The sequence below is a fragment of the Labrus mixtus genome, chromosome 6, assembly GCF_963584025.1.
Source record: "Labrus mixtus chromosome 6, fLabMix1.1, whole genome shotgun sequence".
Lineage (NCBI taxonomy): Eukaryota > Metazoa > Chordata > Actinopteri > Labriformes > Labridae > Labrus > Labrus mixtus.
The window spans coordinates 21,699,198-21,714,609 of record NC_083617.1 but is presented as its reverse complement, the minus strand read 5'-3'; the positions used below and the strand labels follow the sequence as shown (position 1 = coordinate 21,714,609).

The window sequence follows — 15,412 nt, the reverse complement described above, 5'->3', positions numbered from 1 at the left end:
TTTTTATTCTTCCATGTAAGTTTACCAAATTGCCTTTCACTGTTTTATTATGTATAAGCGTTTTTTACTTACTCTGTCAATCCCTGAAGGAAGTTCTAGTTTATGCTTCTCACACACAGGCCTGAAATACACACATGCACAAACAAGACCTGTGGACATGCTTTAAAGGAGAGATGTCAGAGTGGGGCTGCTACACACTGCCAGCAGAACAACTTCCATATTTCGATCCATACTGGGACATTCAGCGACCCCAAGTCCCCACAAACTGAGCTACTGCCGCCCCTCATGTCTACACTCTGGTAATATTCAATGAGGAATTTATCAGGTTTGAAAAGAAAATTGAAGGACAGTTAAGGGTTAAAGTAGAGTGTTTTATTTCAGCGTGAAATCAAAGTCATTCTGCAGCATAGCAGAAAAAAAGCTTTATTTAGTTTGCCTGCTGAAGTCGCTTAACTCCAGCAAAGAAACAAGAAAGAACATTATAGAACATCAACATTATGAATATAGGATCTCTCAAAATTACAGCAAAACACGGAGCTGGGATATCAGATATCCCTCGACTCCTGCAGAGCGCAGACTTCCCTACAACAAACCCAACAATATGATCCTAACAACGTCCTTTTAAAAAAACTGAAAACAGGGCGGATGAGGAAGTCTTTGCTCAGTAAATAATGCGACAGTGAGCCAATAATCAATCAGTTATTGCAATGATACTTCAGACTTCACAGCTCCTTACAGACGCTCTGCTCAGGCTGAAACCTCAGAATCTCTCTTCAGATGCATAGAAACATACAACTCTAGACATGTGTAAAAAAAAAAAAAAAAAAAAACCTAATACAGAGGAAGTTATGCATTTGAATGATTTATGTTTTTCTTTAGTCTCAAATAAAGGCAGCCTTCATCGTCAACATAAATCAAGGCAGAACGTGTGATGAGACTAATAGATATTCTTAATGGCTAACAGGATGAACAAGATGTCAACTAACAGTCACTTGGTTACTAATCCCTTTTTCCTCGTTTCAACTCGTATCTGGAACTCCAAAAAGCAGCAGCAGGAAACAGAAAAGTCAGATTTGTTCTGTAAAGATCACAAACTAAGAGATTGACTCTGGAAAAGATCCTTCATCGCTGTCGGATAGAAGAGAAACCGAAACCAGCTGGATTCAGAACAAGGCAGAGCACAGGTGGTTGAGTAGAGAAGAGGAGGAAAACAAAAAGTTCTGACATTAGATCAGAGTCATAGAATCAAAGTCGCTCAAAGAAAATTTAAATTTATAAATATATGTACTTTATATTTCTATTATTTTACTTTTGAATCTTAATTGACAGGTTTCAGACTTGCGACTAACTTCATTACAGGAATGCTTAAATCTAATGTGAAGTAGGTTTCACACTGTTTTAAAGAATCTTATATTGGCATTGTATTGATTGTTTAAGCCTGGTTTGAAATGATCTGACACTTTTTTGGACTTGGGTTTACAGACATTTTATACCCATTTCATCTGGGTTAAGTCTAGGTTCTGAATTTGAAGTGGTTTTAAACGCCTCTTACTTATAAAAGACAGGCTTTTGAATGTGTGTAGACTAGTTCTCACCTTGTTTCAGACTCTGTGTTAGTATTTTCAGACTTCTTTAGAGTGGATGTGGGCTGTCTTTAAAAAATGTTTCACACATTTCAGAACTTAAAAAAAGTTAGACTGGGATCAATTGGTCTCAGTGTTGCAGATCAGACTGGGTTTGCACTGATACAAGGTTCTAACCAAGAATCAAATTTGTTCTGAACTGCTTTCAGATTCAAACCCTTTAACTTAACTGATTTAAAACCAGTTCTCAACTTGTTTCAAGACTTGTTAGTAAAAAAAAAAAAAAGTTATTGACATGACTTTCAAACTGAATTTGAATTACAAAAATGTTCCCATCATTTAAAGACTAAGATGAGAATTTAGTCCGGGATGTCTAATCTTTATTTCACAGAACTGAAAAAATAGAACCCAAAACGTTTTCCTCTTCACAATATCCTCATCTTCTCCAGACTTTGATTTTATGATCACATGACACAGAAGGTAAAATACAAGAATAGGGAAAAGCAAGTGCAGCTGTGTTCTGTGGTGTTTCGGGTTCAGGTGAAGGAGGACGTCCCTCTGATCGTCTCCTGTCCGTCCTGACGTTCTCAGATGAAGGGGCGGGGCTGTGGGGGGGGGGGGTCTGTTTTTGCCTCAGTCAAATGGGCTGAAGTCCCTCTCCAGGTTCTCAGACTCGTCGTCGTCAGAGAAGAAGTCGTCCTCGTCGATGTCGTCCTCGTCGTAGTCCTCGTGCCACTCTGGTACGTACTCTTCGTCATACTCATCGTCCTCGTCCTCTGCCTCCTCCCCACCCCCCTCCCCAGTGTTGTTGTTGTTATCTGAGTCTCCAGAGTCTGACGCTCGGTCTGACTTTGACCTGAGAACATAGTAGAAAACAGTCTCGAAGTGAGTATTGTTTTTATTTTTATATTCAATGAAATATCACTTTATTTCATTTTTTTGTGTGATAAATCTTTTTTGTTTAATATCAAAACGTACTTAGAAATTGAAATATACAAAAGCAGAATGACAGTTTTCTTCCTGGAAATACGGCTTATCTGTTGTCGTACTCACACTTTGTTGGCATCGGTATTGTTGGACAGGTTGGAGGCCTGAGTGGATTCTGGATCCTGGCTGCTCTTGGACTGATAACCCACCCTGAAGTCCTGGATAAGTCAGACATTCAGAAAACTGTCACTTCAATGACTGATTCCAGATCAAAGTCATAACATGGAGAACGATCCTTTAATGGAATATCTCTCTGATCATGTTTTTGCTTTGTCTGAATATCTCTTTAGTACGACGGACAATTAGGGCCAAGTTAAAAAAAATTATTTATTTAAATTTCAAGATTAAAGTCGTAAATTTACAAGAATAAAGTTGTTAATTTATGAGATTAATCGTAACTTAACGAGTTCGAGACCAGCCTGAGTAAAATGATGAAAGTAGAACTCTTAAAGTCTTTACAGAATAAAGTGGTTATTTTAGTCTATATCAGAAGAGCAGCAGCATCCTGTTCTCAAATGACAAACATGGAGCATCTTGTCCTAAACGTTTCACTAATAAGGAAATAGTCTACTTCCTTGTGTAGTCGGTAAAAACAGTTCAAGAGAAGTTTTCACTTCAACTTGCAAGACTTTGTTTATCTGTAAAATGATGAACAGGACACAAACTGGCTCTGCACATGAGACACTTTAACATGGCAGACTGATAACAGACACAAATAGTTGTGTTGGGGCTTTACTTATGCAGATATGAAACTACACATGCTTTTGGCACATCATCATCTTCACATTGTCATAAAATATCAGCACCCTGAAAAGATACTGCAAGAAACTGTGGCTTTTCCGAAGAAAGAACCACACTGACTTGGAGGAAGGTGTCTGCAGAGGAAAATACTTTAAAGAGTTCTACTTTCATCATTTTGCGCAGGCTGGTCTCGAACTCGTTAATTTACAAGATTATTCTCGTAAATGTACGACTTTATTCTCGTAAATGTACGACTTTATTCTCATAATTTTATGAGTTTAATCTCGAAATTAATTTTTTTTTTTTAAATGTAACATGGCCCAAATCCTCTTATACCTGATACATGTCTTAGACTCCATTCATCATGTAATGTATTGGGTTATGAACTGGATTGTATCTAAACTGTTTGGAAGTGATGAACTAAGATTGAGTTCATTCATCTATTTTGTCTTGTTTATATTTGTATTGGTGTATTGCGCCTTGTGTTGGGGGGGCTGTGTTGGTATTGGTTGTATCCTACCTCTTGGGGTGTTGTTATTTGGGAGATGGTTCATGTTAATGGTGCTGTTGTGATGTTGGCTAAATGACATCCCGGAACATTTGACTGATTTTCAGCTAATGTGTCTGAATAATTCCAAGTGGGATTGGTCATGTAAATTAAGATATTCATTCATACACTGCTTTCAGAAAGCTTCAGACTAGTTACCTGGGTGGAGTGCTGCAGGATGGCAAGCAGGCGCTCCTGGATGCGTCGGATCAGTTCCAGTCCGGTGTTGAGGTGTTCTGGTTTCAGTAGCCGGACACATGAGGCCAGATCAGTGCACTGCAGCAGAGTCTCCTCTGAAAACAAAGACCACACAGGTTAACAGTCCAGTTCAAACATCAGAAACTCTTTTAATACTGATGATAATATGATTCTCACCCAGCAGGATCTGCAGGGCGTTAGTGTGCAGGTCCAGAGCCTCGGTCTGCTGTTCCATTACGTCCATCTTCTCTGTCTCCTGGTTGTAGTAACTGTAGACACAGGAGTAGGCCAGCACCTGCAGACAGAGAGCAGGGAACAGTAAACACATACAATCCAAACAGCACAGATCAATCAGCAGGATCCTGGTCTTTGATTAAGATGATAAAGGATGATGATTACCTTACGAGCCTGAGCGAGGACTTTGCAGGCATCAATGACGAAAGTCAAAGACTTCATCTGTAGAGCTTCATTGATGGACGACACTTTGTTTTCCAGGTTGATGGCAAAATCCTGCAAAAGAAACCCAGACTGACTCACATGTTTCTTATACTAATCTGATCTATGGCTACTGTAAAGGTTGATATCAGATGAATCCCTATTTACTGATCCTGCATTAAATGGAGAAGGCTTTCAGCAAACACTGGCTGTACACAGGGAAACAGTCCATGTGAAGAGCACAAGGGGCTTAGCTTTAGCTTTTTTATTTGTTTAAACAGATGCTTGTATTAAAGTGCAGCTTACTATCTTTTGGCAGTTTTACTCAGAAACTCAATTCTCGCCTCTTAAGTTAGTGGTCAACTGCAAACAATGGCAACCAACAAAAGAACATATTGGCAGGAAGTCCTGAATGGCTGTGTGCTGGCTACTCTATAAGCATGTGGTGTTAACTGATGAGTTCTGAGGTTACATCAGATAAAATGAGGTTTAATCAGAGACAGAATGTATTTCTCTTACATCCTTATTATTCCAACACATCAACACCACATACCACTAATAGGAAAACATGTCAACTTTACATACATACTGCTTTTGAAGCATTACAAGTTAATGCAATTTTTTTTTTTTAAACCTGCTTCTAACTATCGCAGCTTCAAACAAAAGTACTCAAGCTGCTTTATCCTAAAAGTCTTTCTTGCCCTCTATAGTTTCAGAATAAAAGCCCTACAACTGTTTCAAAGTAAAAGTCGTCCAGATGTGTAGTGGACAGGTGTCTTACCTTAGCCTGGTTATGGAATGTGCATCTCTCATTGTAATCCTGGAACTTCTTTTCCTGCCGCGCTGCTTTACTCACCTGCATGAATAACCAGAAGATTACAGATCAAATAAGCCACGGATAAAAATGAATAAATGAATAGAACCCTGGTGTGCCAAAGTTAAGATTAACCTTAATATGCATAACTATCACGACACAGGAGTGCCGGACTGATTCATGTTTAACTGGGATCATGCGACAGTGTGTTGAACCTACCATGGCGGAGCAGTTGTAGTAATCTTTGTGTGTTGGTTTCCAAGGTTTCAGACACCGCCAGCAGAAACCGTGGTTACACTTGGCACAGGTCATACTGGGGAAAGAGGAATAAACCAACAATTGTTAACGTCACCATCCTCATCATCAGAGTTTTTCATCATCAGCAGGTATCCTGAGTGTACGTACTGCAGGCAGCCTTCATTCTTCTCAATCTGAGCCTGGCAGCTCGGGCAGCGTTTGGAGATCAGCTTGGCGAGGTGTTTGCTCTGAGCCTCCATGCTCATCCCCTCGTAATATCCTCCATCATCCATCCACTGAGACATGTGGCTGCAGCTGGCTGGATAGTGGGCCTGGAGGAGGACAATCAACAAACATGAGCGCACATAACTACCAGTGTCTAGTTAGAAACCTGATATATGGAGAAGATCACTCATGTGACAAAAACTAGACTGCTTCTTTCTTCTTCTATTCAAAGTCTTTAAGAAGATTGATTGTGAACAGCTTGAACATCAGGAAAAGTAACACTGCTATCGATTGTAATGTCAGTGCTTTTCCTTAACTGTAGTTGCAGAAACCAGTTCACTCACAACCGACGTAAAAAGAATCCAGATGAAGTTCATTTGTCAACATTGTGACAAGCTGATTGAGAAAATACTTTGTATGAACATCAGTTGATTTTACTTTTCTTTATTTGTTGATTGTAAGCCTTAAAGTACAAGTTTGCTGTCGCATATGTCACCCTGCAACGTTTTTTGTAATGTGTGTATTTGTGTTTGTGTATGCATGTGGGGAGCGCCGACCTCAGGGAAGTTGCAGCTGAAGCAGGAGGACCAGCAGCACTTGGAGCAGGTCCCCATGCTCCCCATGTTCTCCTTACAGAGGATCTGATCACAGCCCTGAGGGTTGGTGCACCACGTCAGGTTGGAACAGCACTCCACATAGCCTCTGAGCAAGCCGTTCTCATACTGCACCAGAGAAGAAGGAGGAGGAGGAGGAGGAGTTACACCCACATCATGCAAAACAAGGTGGAAGCTTCATTAAAAGACATATAGCAGCAGAGATCAATCACGCTCAGACAATTTAATAATATGATAAGAAAAGTTACACAAATAAAAGAAAAAGTAAAGATTTCTCAGGGACCTCATGAAGCTCTGCCTGAAGAGAAAAGAAATAAACACACCTCTGCTTTTTTACACTCTGAGCTTGTCAGATAATGAGGAGGATGCTGCGTTACCTTGGAAATTGTGTCCTTGTCTGTGAGGATGTTTAGGAAGAAAACTGAGGTGGGCTGAGCCTGGCAGTCTGTGATTGGACAGTTACAGTTCATGACCAGGTTTTGTTCGATCCTCGCTGTCAGGTACTCCTGCCAACATGACTGTACAACACAAAGTGAGACATGAGATACTGAACACTGAATATGTGATCCTTAAATCTGTCACAATGAGAGAGACTGACCCGGCAGCAGTAGTGCATGCAGCTCAGCGAGGGGACTTGCTCCATTGCTGCAGTACAAGGGCCCAAGCAGACCGGGCAGGTAGAGGCCGGGCTTGGAGGGGGCTGAGGGTTACGGCACTTTAGCCCGGCGGCCATGACAAGGGTGTCCGAGTCGTCGGTGTATCGCTGCACCAGCAGGTCCATGTTCCACTTACAGTGAACCAGCAGGTGCTCGGCACAGTCCAGGTCTAGACTCAGAGTAGCTGATACCTGAAGGGGGACAGAGGAGCAATAATAATGAGGTTGTTCAAAGTCTATTTAAGTCTCTTTGGTTTTGCCCTGAGTCTTTTCAAAGTTGTTTGAAATCACTCTGCGGTCTAATAAATAATATCATTGCAGCCGCTACATTTATCTCTCATCTTTCAGGAGGTCTTGAAGACACCTGGGACAAACCTTCACACCTCACTGCTGTCAAATCTTCACCCATGATCACACTGAACAGGTTCAAAGTTATTCACTGCTTTAAAAAACAAACTTTGTTGAAAGACCTGCTGGACAGTCCTCTGCATCAACTGACGAACTTCCTCCTGCGTCATCGTCCGACCCATCGAGAAGAGAACTGCGTCTAGAACGCCGTCCTCAAATTGCCGCGGTGCTGACATCAGGCTGGAAAAAAAGCAAACACACACAAGTCATTGTTTTTTTTTGCAGAGTGGAGATCTCAGCCTCATGCCGAGGGGAGTGGTGCAAGAAAACTAACTGCTCAGGTGAAGTCCTACCGGTTTTGTTTTAATGGACTTGAAGCTTTTCATTAATTTTAATTCAAATTAATTCAAGCTCTTTGTTTTAATGTTTTTTGTAAAATGCTTTTTGAACACACTACATGAAGTAAAAATCAGTTTTTATTTTTAAATCTAGTCGTCATATTAGGATCAGCTGTTTATTTGTAAACAGTGAGTTTATTTTAAAGACAGTTCTATCTTGTGTGTGCAGAAAGATGAATAGAAATTGTATCGAAACTCAGTTTGACCAAGATAAGTTTAAGTATTTAATAATTTTGGGTAATTAACACAAATCATTGATTTATATTGCTCATTACTAAATAAGGCAAAAGGCAAGAAGCAGGGTTTTAGAGTTTGAATTTTTTCTTTATTGTCTTTTTTTAGAAAATTAAACATTTTACATTTGACTGTTTATGAGGAGTCACAGGATGTCAGCGTGTTTTCATACGACTCAACTGAATTGTTTTCGTTTTATGTGGTCTGAGTCTGAGCAGTCAAAGAGAAACTTGAAAACAAGTGCAGCTGTCAAACACTAGTTTGTATTACAGGATTAAAACACAAAAGGGAAAACAGAGGCACAGTCCTTTAGAAACAAAATGACAACAGGGGAGACGATTCATACAGCAACACGCAACAGGACTGACGTGAGGTGACGATGAAGACGCTGCTTCTCTAACAAAAATATGAATGAAAGACGAACAGGAAAACTTGTTTCACATAAACAAGATGCTTTTGTCTGAAGAGTTTAATGAGATTAGAGAAAGTAAACAGAGTTGATCGTGTGAAAGGTCAGAGGTCTCGCTCACACCTGATGTCGGCCTTGCTGTCCACACCGTCCTTCCTGATCTCGGCTCGGCTAAAGGAGAACTGGGCCTGGCCTTTCTGGGGTGTGGATGGGTCCTCCGGCAGGAACTCCACAATGTGCGGGTTGTCCTCGTTGCGGCGTATGCAGCCCTTGCTGATGACGTGCATGATGCAGGAGAACACATCGCTGGTACTGCAGCTGATACGGCCCGAACCCGGTGAACGAGATGCTTCCTTTTTCTGACAGGAGTCCAGAACCTGGAGGATGGCGGGGTCAAAACGATTATTTTTATAGCAAAAAATACAAGTTTACAGCCTGTTAAAAACAATTGCTCATTTATTTACAAATTCACACTGAACGGGGGGGCGGGGGGATTTTTTTTTTACAACTCATCTGTTTTGATTTTATCGAGCCAAAGCCATGAGGGGAGGGTTAAGTTAACTGACAGGTGTCAGTAGCTGTTTGCCAGAAGGCTTAAGACCCATCTCAGTTTTACCTCTTCCTCGATTGATTGGAAGTTTGATGAAGATAGCATTTCCAATATGGCGACCACCACTCTTTGGCTTCATAACCACTCTTTAAAAACAAATGGGTGACATCACTTTGACTACGCCCATACTTTATACAGACTATGGCTGCAAGCTACAACTTCAGCCCTGTTTTAAATCTTCATTCGTTTCCATGTAATGTAAGTGTCTCAGTGCTTCATGAGCTGTAATCACTTTGGTAACTTTGATCCTGAAGAAAATTTGAACATTGTGATTTTATTTTCTGATTGTAGATCAGGGTTTGTTTTTCTGGATATACTGTTATTTAATAAAATTGCTTCCTCAGAAAGAGGATCGACAGGAAGAAAGATAAAGAGAGATATATATATTTGTGAAAATGTTGCTCTCCCTTAATTAGTTTGTTGTTTTTTTCTCATGGAAAGAAAATATTTGTTAATATTGTTGTGACAGTTGGCAGTTAAGTTTGAGTCTCTTGGAGTTCCCTTCAACTGTGAAACTATTTACTTCATTAATTAACACAATCAGAGCTCACATTGGGTAATCTAAGCATTTTATATAATTTCATATTCAAAATGTATCATGGAAAATTATCTGCAGAGTGAGTGTGGGAGGGGCTTGAATCTGGTAAGCTTTGACCTCTGACCTTAAAGACGAGGTTGTCGATGTGCATCTCCTTCTCCTGCTTCATGATGTGGACGATCAGGCAGTAGATATAATTCCTCTTCCTCTCCAGCATACCTGCAGCGTCCTCGTCCACGTTCACGTACGTCTGTCTGGGCAGCAGCTGGACCGATGCAGGGACGCTCTCCAGACTGCGAGAGGCCACCTCCTGGTTTAACCGCAACACACCTGAGAGCAGACAGAGGGAGGGAGGGGTGAATCATAAGCCGTTTTCACTTATGCACTCCGGATATTATCTAGATATTTACAGGAGGACCGCTCCGGAGATTCTCCAGACCTAGCCGTTCACGTATGCTCCTCACAGCGGGGGACTTTCCCTGTCAGAGGGGAGGGGGATCAGGGGATTTCCTGAAGTAAGACGTGACGTAAATAAACAACGCGGAAGTAGCGGCCGAAGCAACAGAGTCCGCTACACGACGCTATAATGAGAATATTTGCCTTTATATCAATGCTATGTGTAGTCCAATGGAATGACAACATACTGACGAACAGAAAACATAATGCAGCTGTTTAATTACGTGCACAGAGATCGTAGTGGTCGCGTGCAGACACTTTAGGCAGTCACTATATAAACGTCAATCTCTTTCTATTGGCTCGAGATAAATTCTCCGGAGTATATGCTGCCGCGTTCAGACATCAGCTCACTCGGATAAAATACTGGGGGTCTGGCAGGAGAAACTCCGGGTAAAGACCGTGCGAAAAATGCGGCTGTTTGCGTTCACATACAGCCTAAAGTCCGTCCGGGTGACCTAATCTCCGGAGTTTTTCAGGAGATTTCTGTATGTGTGAAAAGGGTTATGGTAGAAGAGGATGAAGGACAGCAGTGTGTGTGTCTGTATGTGTGTTACATGTCTTACCTTGGCTGGGCTCGTTGGGGTGGCTGCAGATCAGTGGTCCTCCCTCGCTGATGAGCGGCAGCAGAGCGTGCAGCAGGACGGCAGCAGACAAGCAAGTTGCCTGCAGCAAAGCCTCCACTTGAACCTCCTGCACAGACACAGTTGGTTACATTTTCTTTCAAGGTAACTGTTCAGAAAACTAAGCTAAATGTACCTAAAAGCAAATTACATTGTTTCACTCCCGCAGATGTTAACTGCCATGCAAACTATAAAACTATTTGTGAACAAATTCAGCAACATCAACAGATAGCTGCACAGGGGTGAAATAAAACACAGGTGAGACAAAGAATATCACTGCAGCTGCTCTCTCTCTCTCCTCGCTCGAGGTGGAGTTCTGCTCACACGGAGAAAAGACTTGACGACTTAGATGCAGAGACCAAGGCTGGCTTGGCCGCTCTTATGATTGGTTGCTATCAACACCATCGCAGCCACATAACCGGACATATTCATCCTTGATTTACAGCTTTAGTTACCGTACTTAAAGCTGTTGGGCTCAGTGGAACAGTTTATTTAGCTATCACTGGTAGTTACTTTTATTTTTTTACGTTTATTCATTTATTAAAGAGAGAGACATAGGAAGACGAGGAAGTGGATTTATTGATTGAACTGGAAAGTGATTTAGTTTTACGGCCAGAGACTAACGTTAAAAGTTTTAGTAGCCGAGCTGTGAGATTTGAAACCAGTCGGGCCTGGACAGGAGAGCTGAGCGGCTGCTGTCTGCGTAGCCCCAGGATGGCTGGAGCTAGCTGCAGGGCTAACGGAGGTCCGTTGCTAACACAACCCCTGTCATTAGACAGTGGGCACAGCCAGCTCATAGTACTGCTAAAGGACTCCATATGAAAGTGTCTATCGAGTGTTTGTGTTACCTCATGACTGTTGAACTGCAGCAGGATGAACATCTGGAGTGTGGAGACGTGCAGCGTCCAGCAGCCGAACTGTAGCTCAGCATGACCGAGCCATGTCCACTGCAGCCGTCGAGGCTTTGAGTGACTCAAACCGTACATGGACTGACCTGACACGCATAAACAAAGAGACACACAGAGATGTGAAAATTAGACGTACAAACATACAGACGTACATTACAGAGAAAGATTTGTATAAGCAGAATGTTAGTCTGGATAACAGCTACAATAAGAGTAGTGAAACACTGGGTTAAGTCTGGTCAAATAAAAGATTTTAAACTCCTTTTGAAAAGGATAGGCATAGTTTAAGGGTGTTTAAACTGATTTATGAATACTCTAAGACAGAGTAAAGCCTTGTTTATAAAATAAGAGGAGACTAGTTTAAACCTGATTTAAGCCAGGTTTGTAACAGAGTTAAGCCTTGTTATAAGTGATACTTACTGTGTGTGTAGAACTGTGTAAACTGGTTCAGGTAGGAGCAGAGTTCAGCTGGATAATGTTTCGCAGGTTGATCCAGAAAGCAGAGAGACGAGACAGCCCAGCAGCGAGGAGACAGAACCAAAACATGGACCTCCGCCTCCTCCTCTGTCTCAGCCCACTCCTCCTCCATCATCTGCAGCAACAACACAAAAGGACAATCTGTATTAAACGCAACATCTTAACTGATAATTCCTGCAGGAATTTGAAGCCTTTTAGCTCTAGATATCATTAAGTCATTTTCTTATTGTCCCCTAGCTACACATGATCCACATCATTTTTTTTTAATCAATGAAATGTGTGTTTCCTTGGAAGTTTGAAGACCTCCCCTTAAACAGTTTATTTTTGATAAATTAACTTGAAAGTCGATGTAGAGAGGCTAGCAATCAAACTTTTCCACATTAAGTAGAATCAAAAATCAAATTCCCACTAAATGACGCTCCAGAAGGTTTAGTGGTGTTTTGTTGACCTGATCGTGCTCCTGCAGGCAACGGTCCAGCTGCTGTAAGCGATACAGGTGAAATTCCTGCTGAAGCTCTGAAGACTCGCTCAGGTTCTTCATCATCTGCTGAGGGAAGCGACTCGGGAAGCAGCTGCCGATCTGATCGATCACAGCACTCTCCAACCACACGTTCCCCTGAGCCAGCAGCCTGTCGCCCAGGTAGTACCTGGAGAGAGAGAGACACACTGGTTAGGGTTCCTTCCTGCATCCTGTCTTAATGTTTTTAGAACATGCTGTCACTTTTTGCAGCTGAGATGGGGTCGTAACATTCAGACCTGTAAAAGTGCTCAAAGGTGTTGGCGAGCTCCAGGCCCGACAGGAAGAGCATGGGCTCCAGAAACTGCTGCAGCCGCTCCAGCGTCTGCACACTGCCGCACGCCGCTCCACTGGCCTGGATCATCTGGTCGATGTACTGAGCGAAGCGCTCACTCACCTGCATAACATAACAACATATGATACATGTTTAAAAGCTTGAGTTTAAACGTTTCAACTAAAAACATGAGGAAGGACTGTGATACATTTAAAACTATAGGTTCTAATAAGTTATCATTGATCTTCAGAGGACGTTTTCCATGACTGTGATTTTTGTTGACAAAAAGTAGCAACACAATAAAAAAAGTGCTCAATACAAGTCCCTGAAGCCCATTGCAGCACTCTAAACTTTGTTTTGTCAGACAAATGATCACAGAAGAAGAAGACTGCATATTCTTGCACATTGTGAACATTACAAGGTTTTTTCCATTATTAATATTTGGTGATTTGCACACATTACAATTTTCAGCCTTCATTTCCAAGAATATGCTCACTGTATTTAAATATATTTAGGGATTAGCCTAAATTAATCAAACTAGTCAGCAGAGGGCAGAGAGCTTTATTAAAGCTGGTTTAATTCTGTGTGGTGAAGGGTGGAATCAGTACATCTGGTTCATTCCAGATCAATGACAGGTTTTTTTCCTGAGTTAAATTCAGTTCTTTAAAAAAAAAAAAAAAAAAAAAAATTAAAGCCCCAAAGGTTCCGTGGGACCTTCTGTTATAGAATATTTCTGCAGATGGAGATCTGAGTTAGACCTGCTTAGAATGAGAGTAATCAAATGACGATTAGCACCCATGTAAGCCTGCGAGTACTCACGTGCATGGCCTTGAGGATCGAGAGCTGCAGCAGCGCAGCAGAGAAGCCATGTCGAAGGGCCAGGACGAAGGCAGTCTGCTGTCCAAACAGCTCTTCCATGGCGTTCCTCAGCCGCAGGTACAGAGTCCGGTACCGCTCCACAAAGTCTGGCAGACTGCAGCTCGACTCAAGAAACTTCTTTACCTGAGGGGGGAGGGGTCATGTTTAAGTCTCGCCAAACTATTGTAATTCATTCTCTGAGGACAAGAGAGTTCTGAGCCAAATGTATGACCATCTAGAAACACGGTAATGTAGAAGTGACCATCACTTATAGCAAGAGCATGCTTTAAGCCATTTAAGGAAACATTTTGAGCCAAAAGACAAAAATGACAGACCACAGATAACATAATTGTTCGTGGCGATAAGGTCTTACCTGGCGCTGTACCACCCCTTGCCAACAGAGGGCAATGCCTGCAATGCTGCTGTTGTTCTTCACTTTGGGTTTAGCTGAGGAGGAGGAGGAGGAAGAAGAGGCCGCAGTGTTGTCTTTGTTTTTACCCTCTTTACCGTCTGGAAGACACAATCGATAAATGTTGAATCTCAGAATTAAGCCCATTTCTCATAAACTGAATCCAAAAATGAAACAGAAATGAAAACTGCAGCCAAACACGTAAAGATAAAGCAGTGCTTCTGTTCTTCTTTACCATCTGGAAAGAAACCACATCAGTGTCATGACTAAAATGGGAACAGGAAGTCTGCAGTCAAATTAAGAGCAGTCCAAACTGAAAGAAAAAGATGGGAGTGTAAACGCATCCTTATGAATCCACATTTGTTTGGAGGAAGCTGAATGTTAAACTTTGTTCAGATGAGGAGGAGGAAGTGTCAGCTAACGCCCCGTGCTGGATGAGTTCAAATCAAACATACTTCTCAATGTCTTTAACAGTTACATCCCTTTTATTAAAGGCAGGGTTGGTCATTTTTAAAAACTAGCATGATATAGTGCTCCTTCTACACCCATCCCCTCTCCTCTAAATATATAAAAAAAAGACTATTTTAAAACCCACAACAGCCAACGAAGAACTCACAGTATAAACTCTGTCATCCGTGACGCGCTTTGAGTGTGGACTAGTACACGCAAGGGGTAGAGAACGAGCAGGGAGGCGTGATTGGTTCATCAGATTGGGACCTCGTGGCAGACATTGGTCCAAGTTTTTACAGGCTTACACCTGCTACAGATGACAGATTCTCTTCATTCCCTTTTCATAGCACATTAATTATTAATGTCTGTCAGGACCTAAAGACAATTTCAACCAAAATCTGAAAAAGTGTATCTGGAGAAAATTACCAACCCGGCCTTTAAGTTGTATTTTTGCTAAGTACAAATGATCTTTGGGTGTCGTACACCAAATAATTCCAACCTCTAAATTGTAAATATATGCTTTTTTTCCTTAGTCTTTCATGATTTTGTATTATTTCCAAATACTAAATATAATAATACAATTTCCCTGCACTTAAAATAATTACTAGAATTTTCATCTCCCACTGAAAAAAAAAGTTTTCAAAAAATGCTTTTCCTCCTGCTTGTTCAGTAAAACTACTATAAATCAATGTTTTAGGAGACAATGTCGTCTCTGTTCATGCAGCCACATATTTGTGAGGAGTTTCTAGTCTTCAGATGGAATCAATAAGCAGACTAGTCTGTTTTAGACACATTTTTGGGTGTGAAACAGCAGGGGGCAAATGATTACTTCCTGTCCTCATTTGGACTCATGAAATGTCACAGAGCAGAGTG

The 15,412-nt window shown here is 41.5% G+C and overlaps 1 protein-coding gene across 5 annotated transcripts in view; it reads right to left on the bottom strand.

Moving 5' to 3' along the window:
• Positions 1-357: 357 nt before the first annotated feature.
• Positions 358-15,412, bottom strand: part of LOC132975729 (cullin-9) — a 41,866-nt gene continuing 26,811 nt past the window's right edge. For 3 of the 5 annotated variants that reach the window (XM_061040486.1, XM_061040487.1, XM_061040489.1), the window contains 21 exons: positions 14,054-14,190; positions 13,642-13,824; positions 12,788-12,945; positions 12,480-12,678; positions 11,975-12,146; positions 11,498-11,652; positions 10,593-10,719; positions 9,698-9,903; positions 8,549-8,802; positions 7,507-7,624; positions 6,980-7,228; positions 6,759-6,899; positions 6,325-6,489; positions 5,711-5,874; positions 5,525-5,618; positions 5,273-5,347; positions 4,456-4,566; positions 4,234-4,351; positions 4,018-4,151; positions 2,637-2,728; positions 358-2,439 (listed from right to left, as the gene is read on the bottom strand). In XM_061040486.1, the coding sequence (XP_060896469.1) occupies positions 2,217-2,439; positions 2,637-2,728; positions 4,018-4,151; positions 4,234-4,351; positions 4,456-4,566; positions 5,273-5,347; positions 5,525-5,618; positions 5,711-5,874; positions 6,325-6,489; positions 6,759-6,899; positions 6,980-7,228; positions 7,507-7,624; positions 8,549-8,802; positions 9,698-9,903; positions 10,593-10,719; positions 11,498-11,652; positions 11,975-12,146; positions 12,480-12,678; positions 12,788-12,945; positions 13,642-13,824; positions 14,054-14,190 (3,275 nt within the window). In that variant the 3' untranslated portion in view covers positions 358-2,216. The remainder of the gene's footprint in view (positions 2,440-2,636; positions 2,729-4,017; positions 4,152-4,233; positions 4,352-4,455; positions 4,567-5,272; positions 5,348-5,524; positions 5,619-5,710; positions 5,875-6,324; positions 6,490-6,758; positions 6,900-6,979; positions 7,229-7,506; positions 7,625-8,548; positions 8,803-9,697; positions 9,904-10,592; positions 10,720-11,497; positions 11,653-11,974; positions 12,147-12,479; positions 12,679-12,787; positions 12,946-13,641; positions 13,825-14,053; positions 14,191-15,412) is intronic. The other 2 variants (XM_061040488.1, XM_061040490.1) reach the window with 1 other exon arrangement.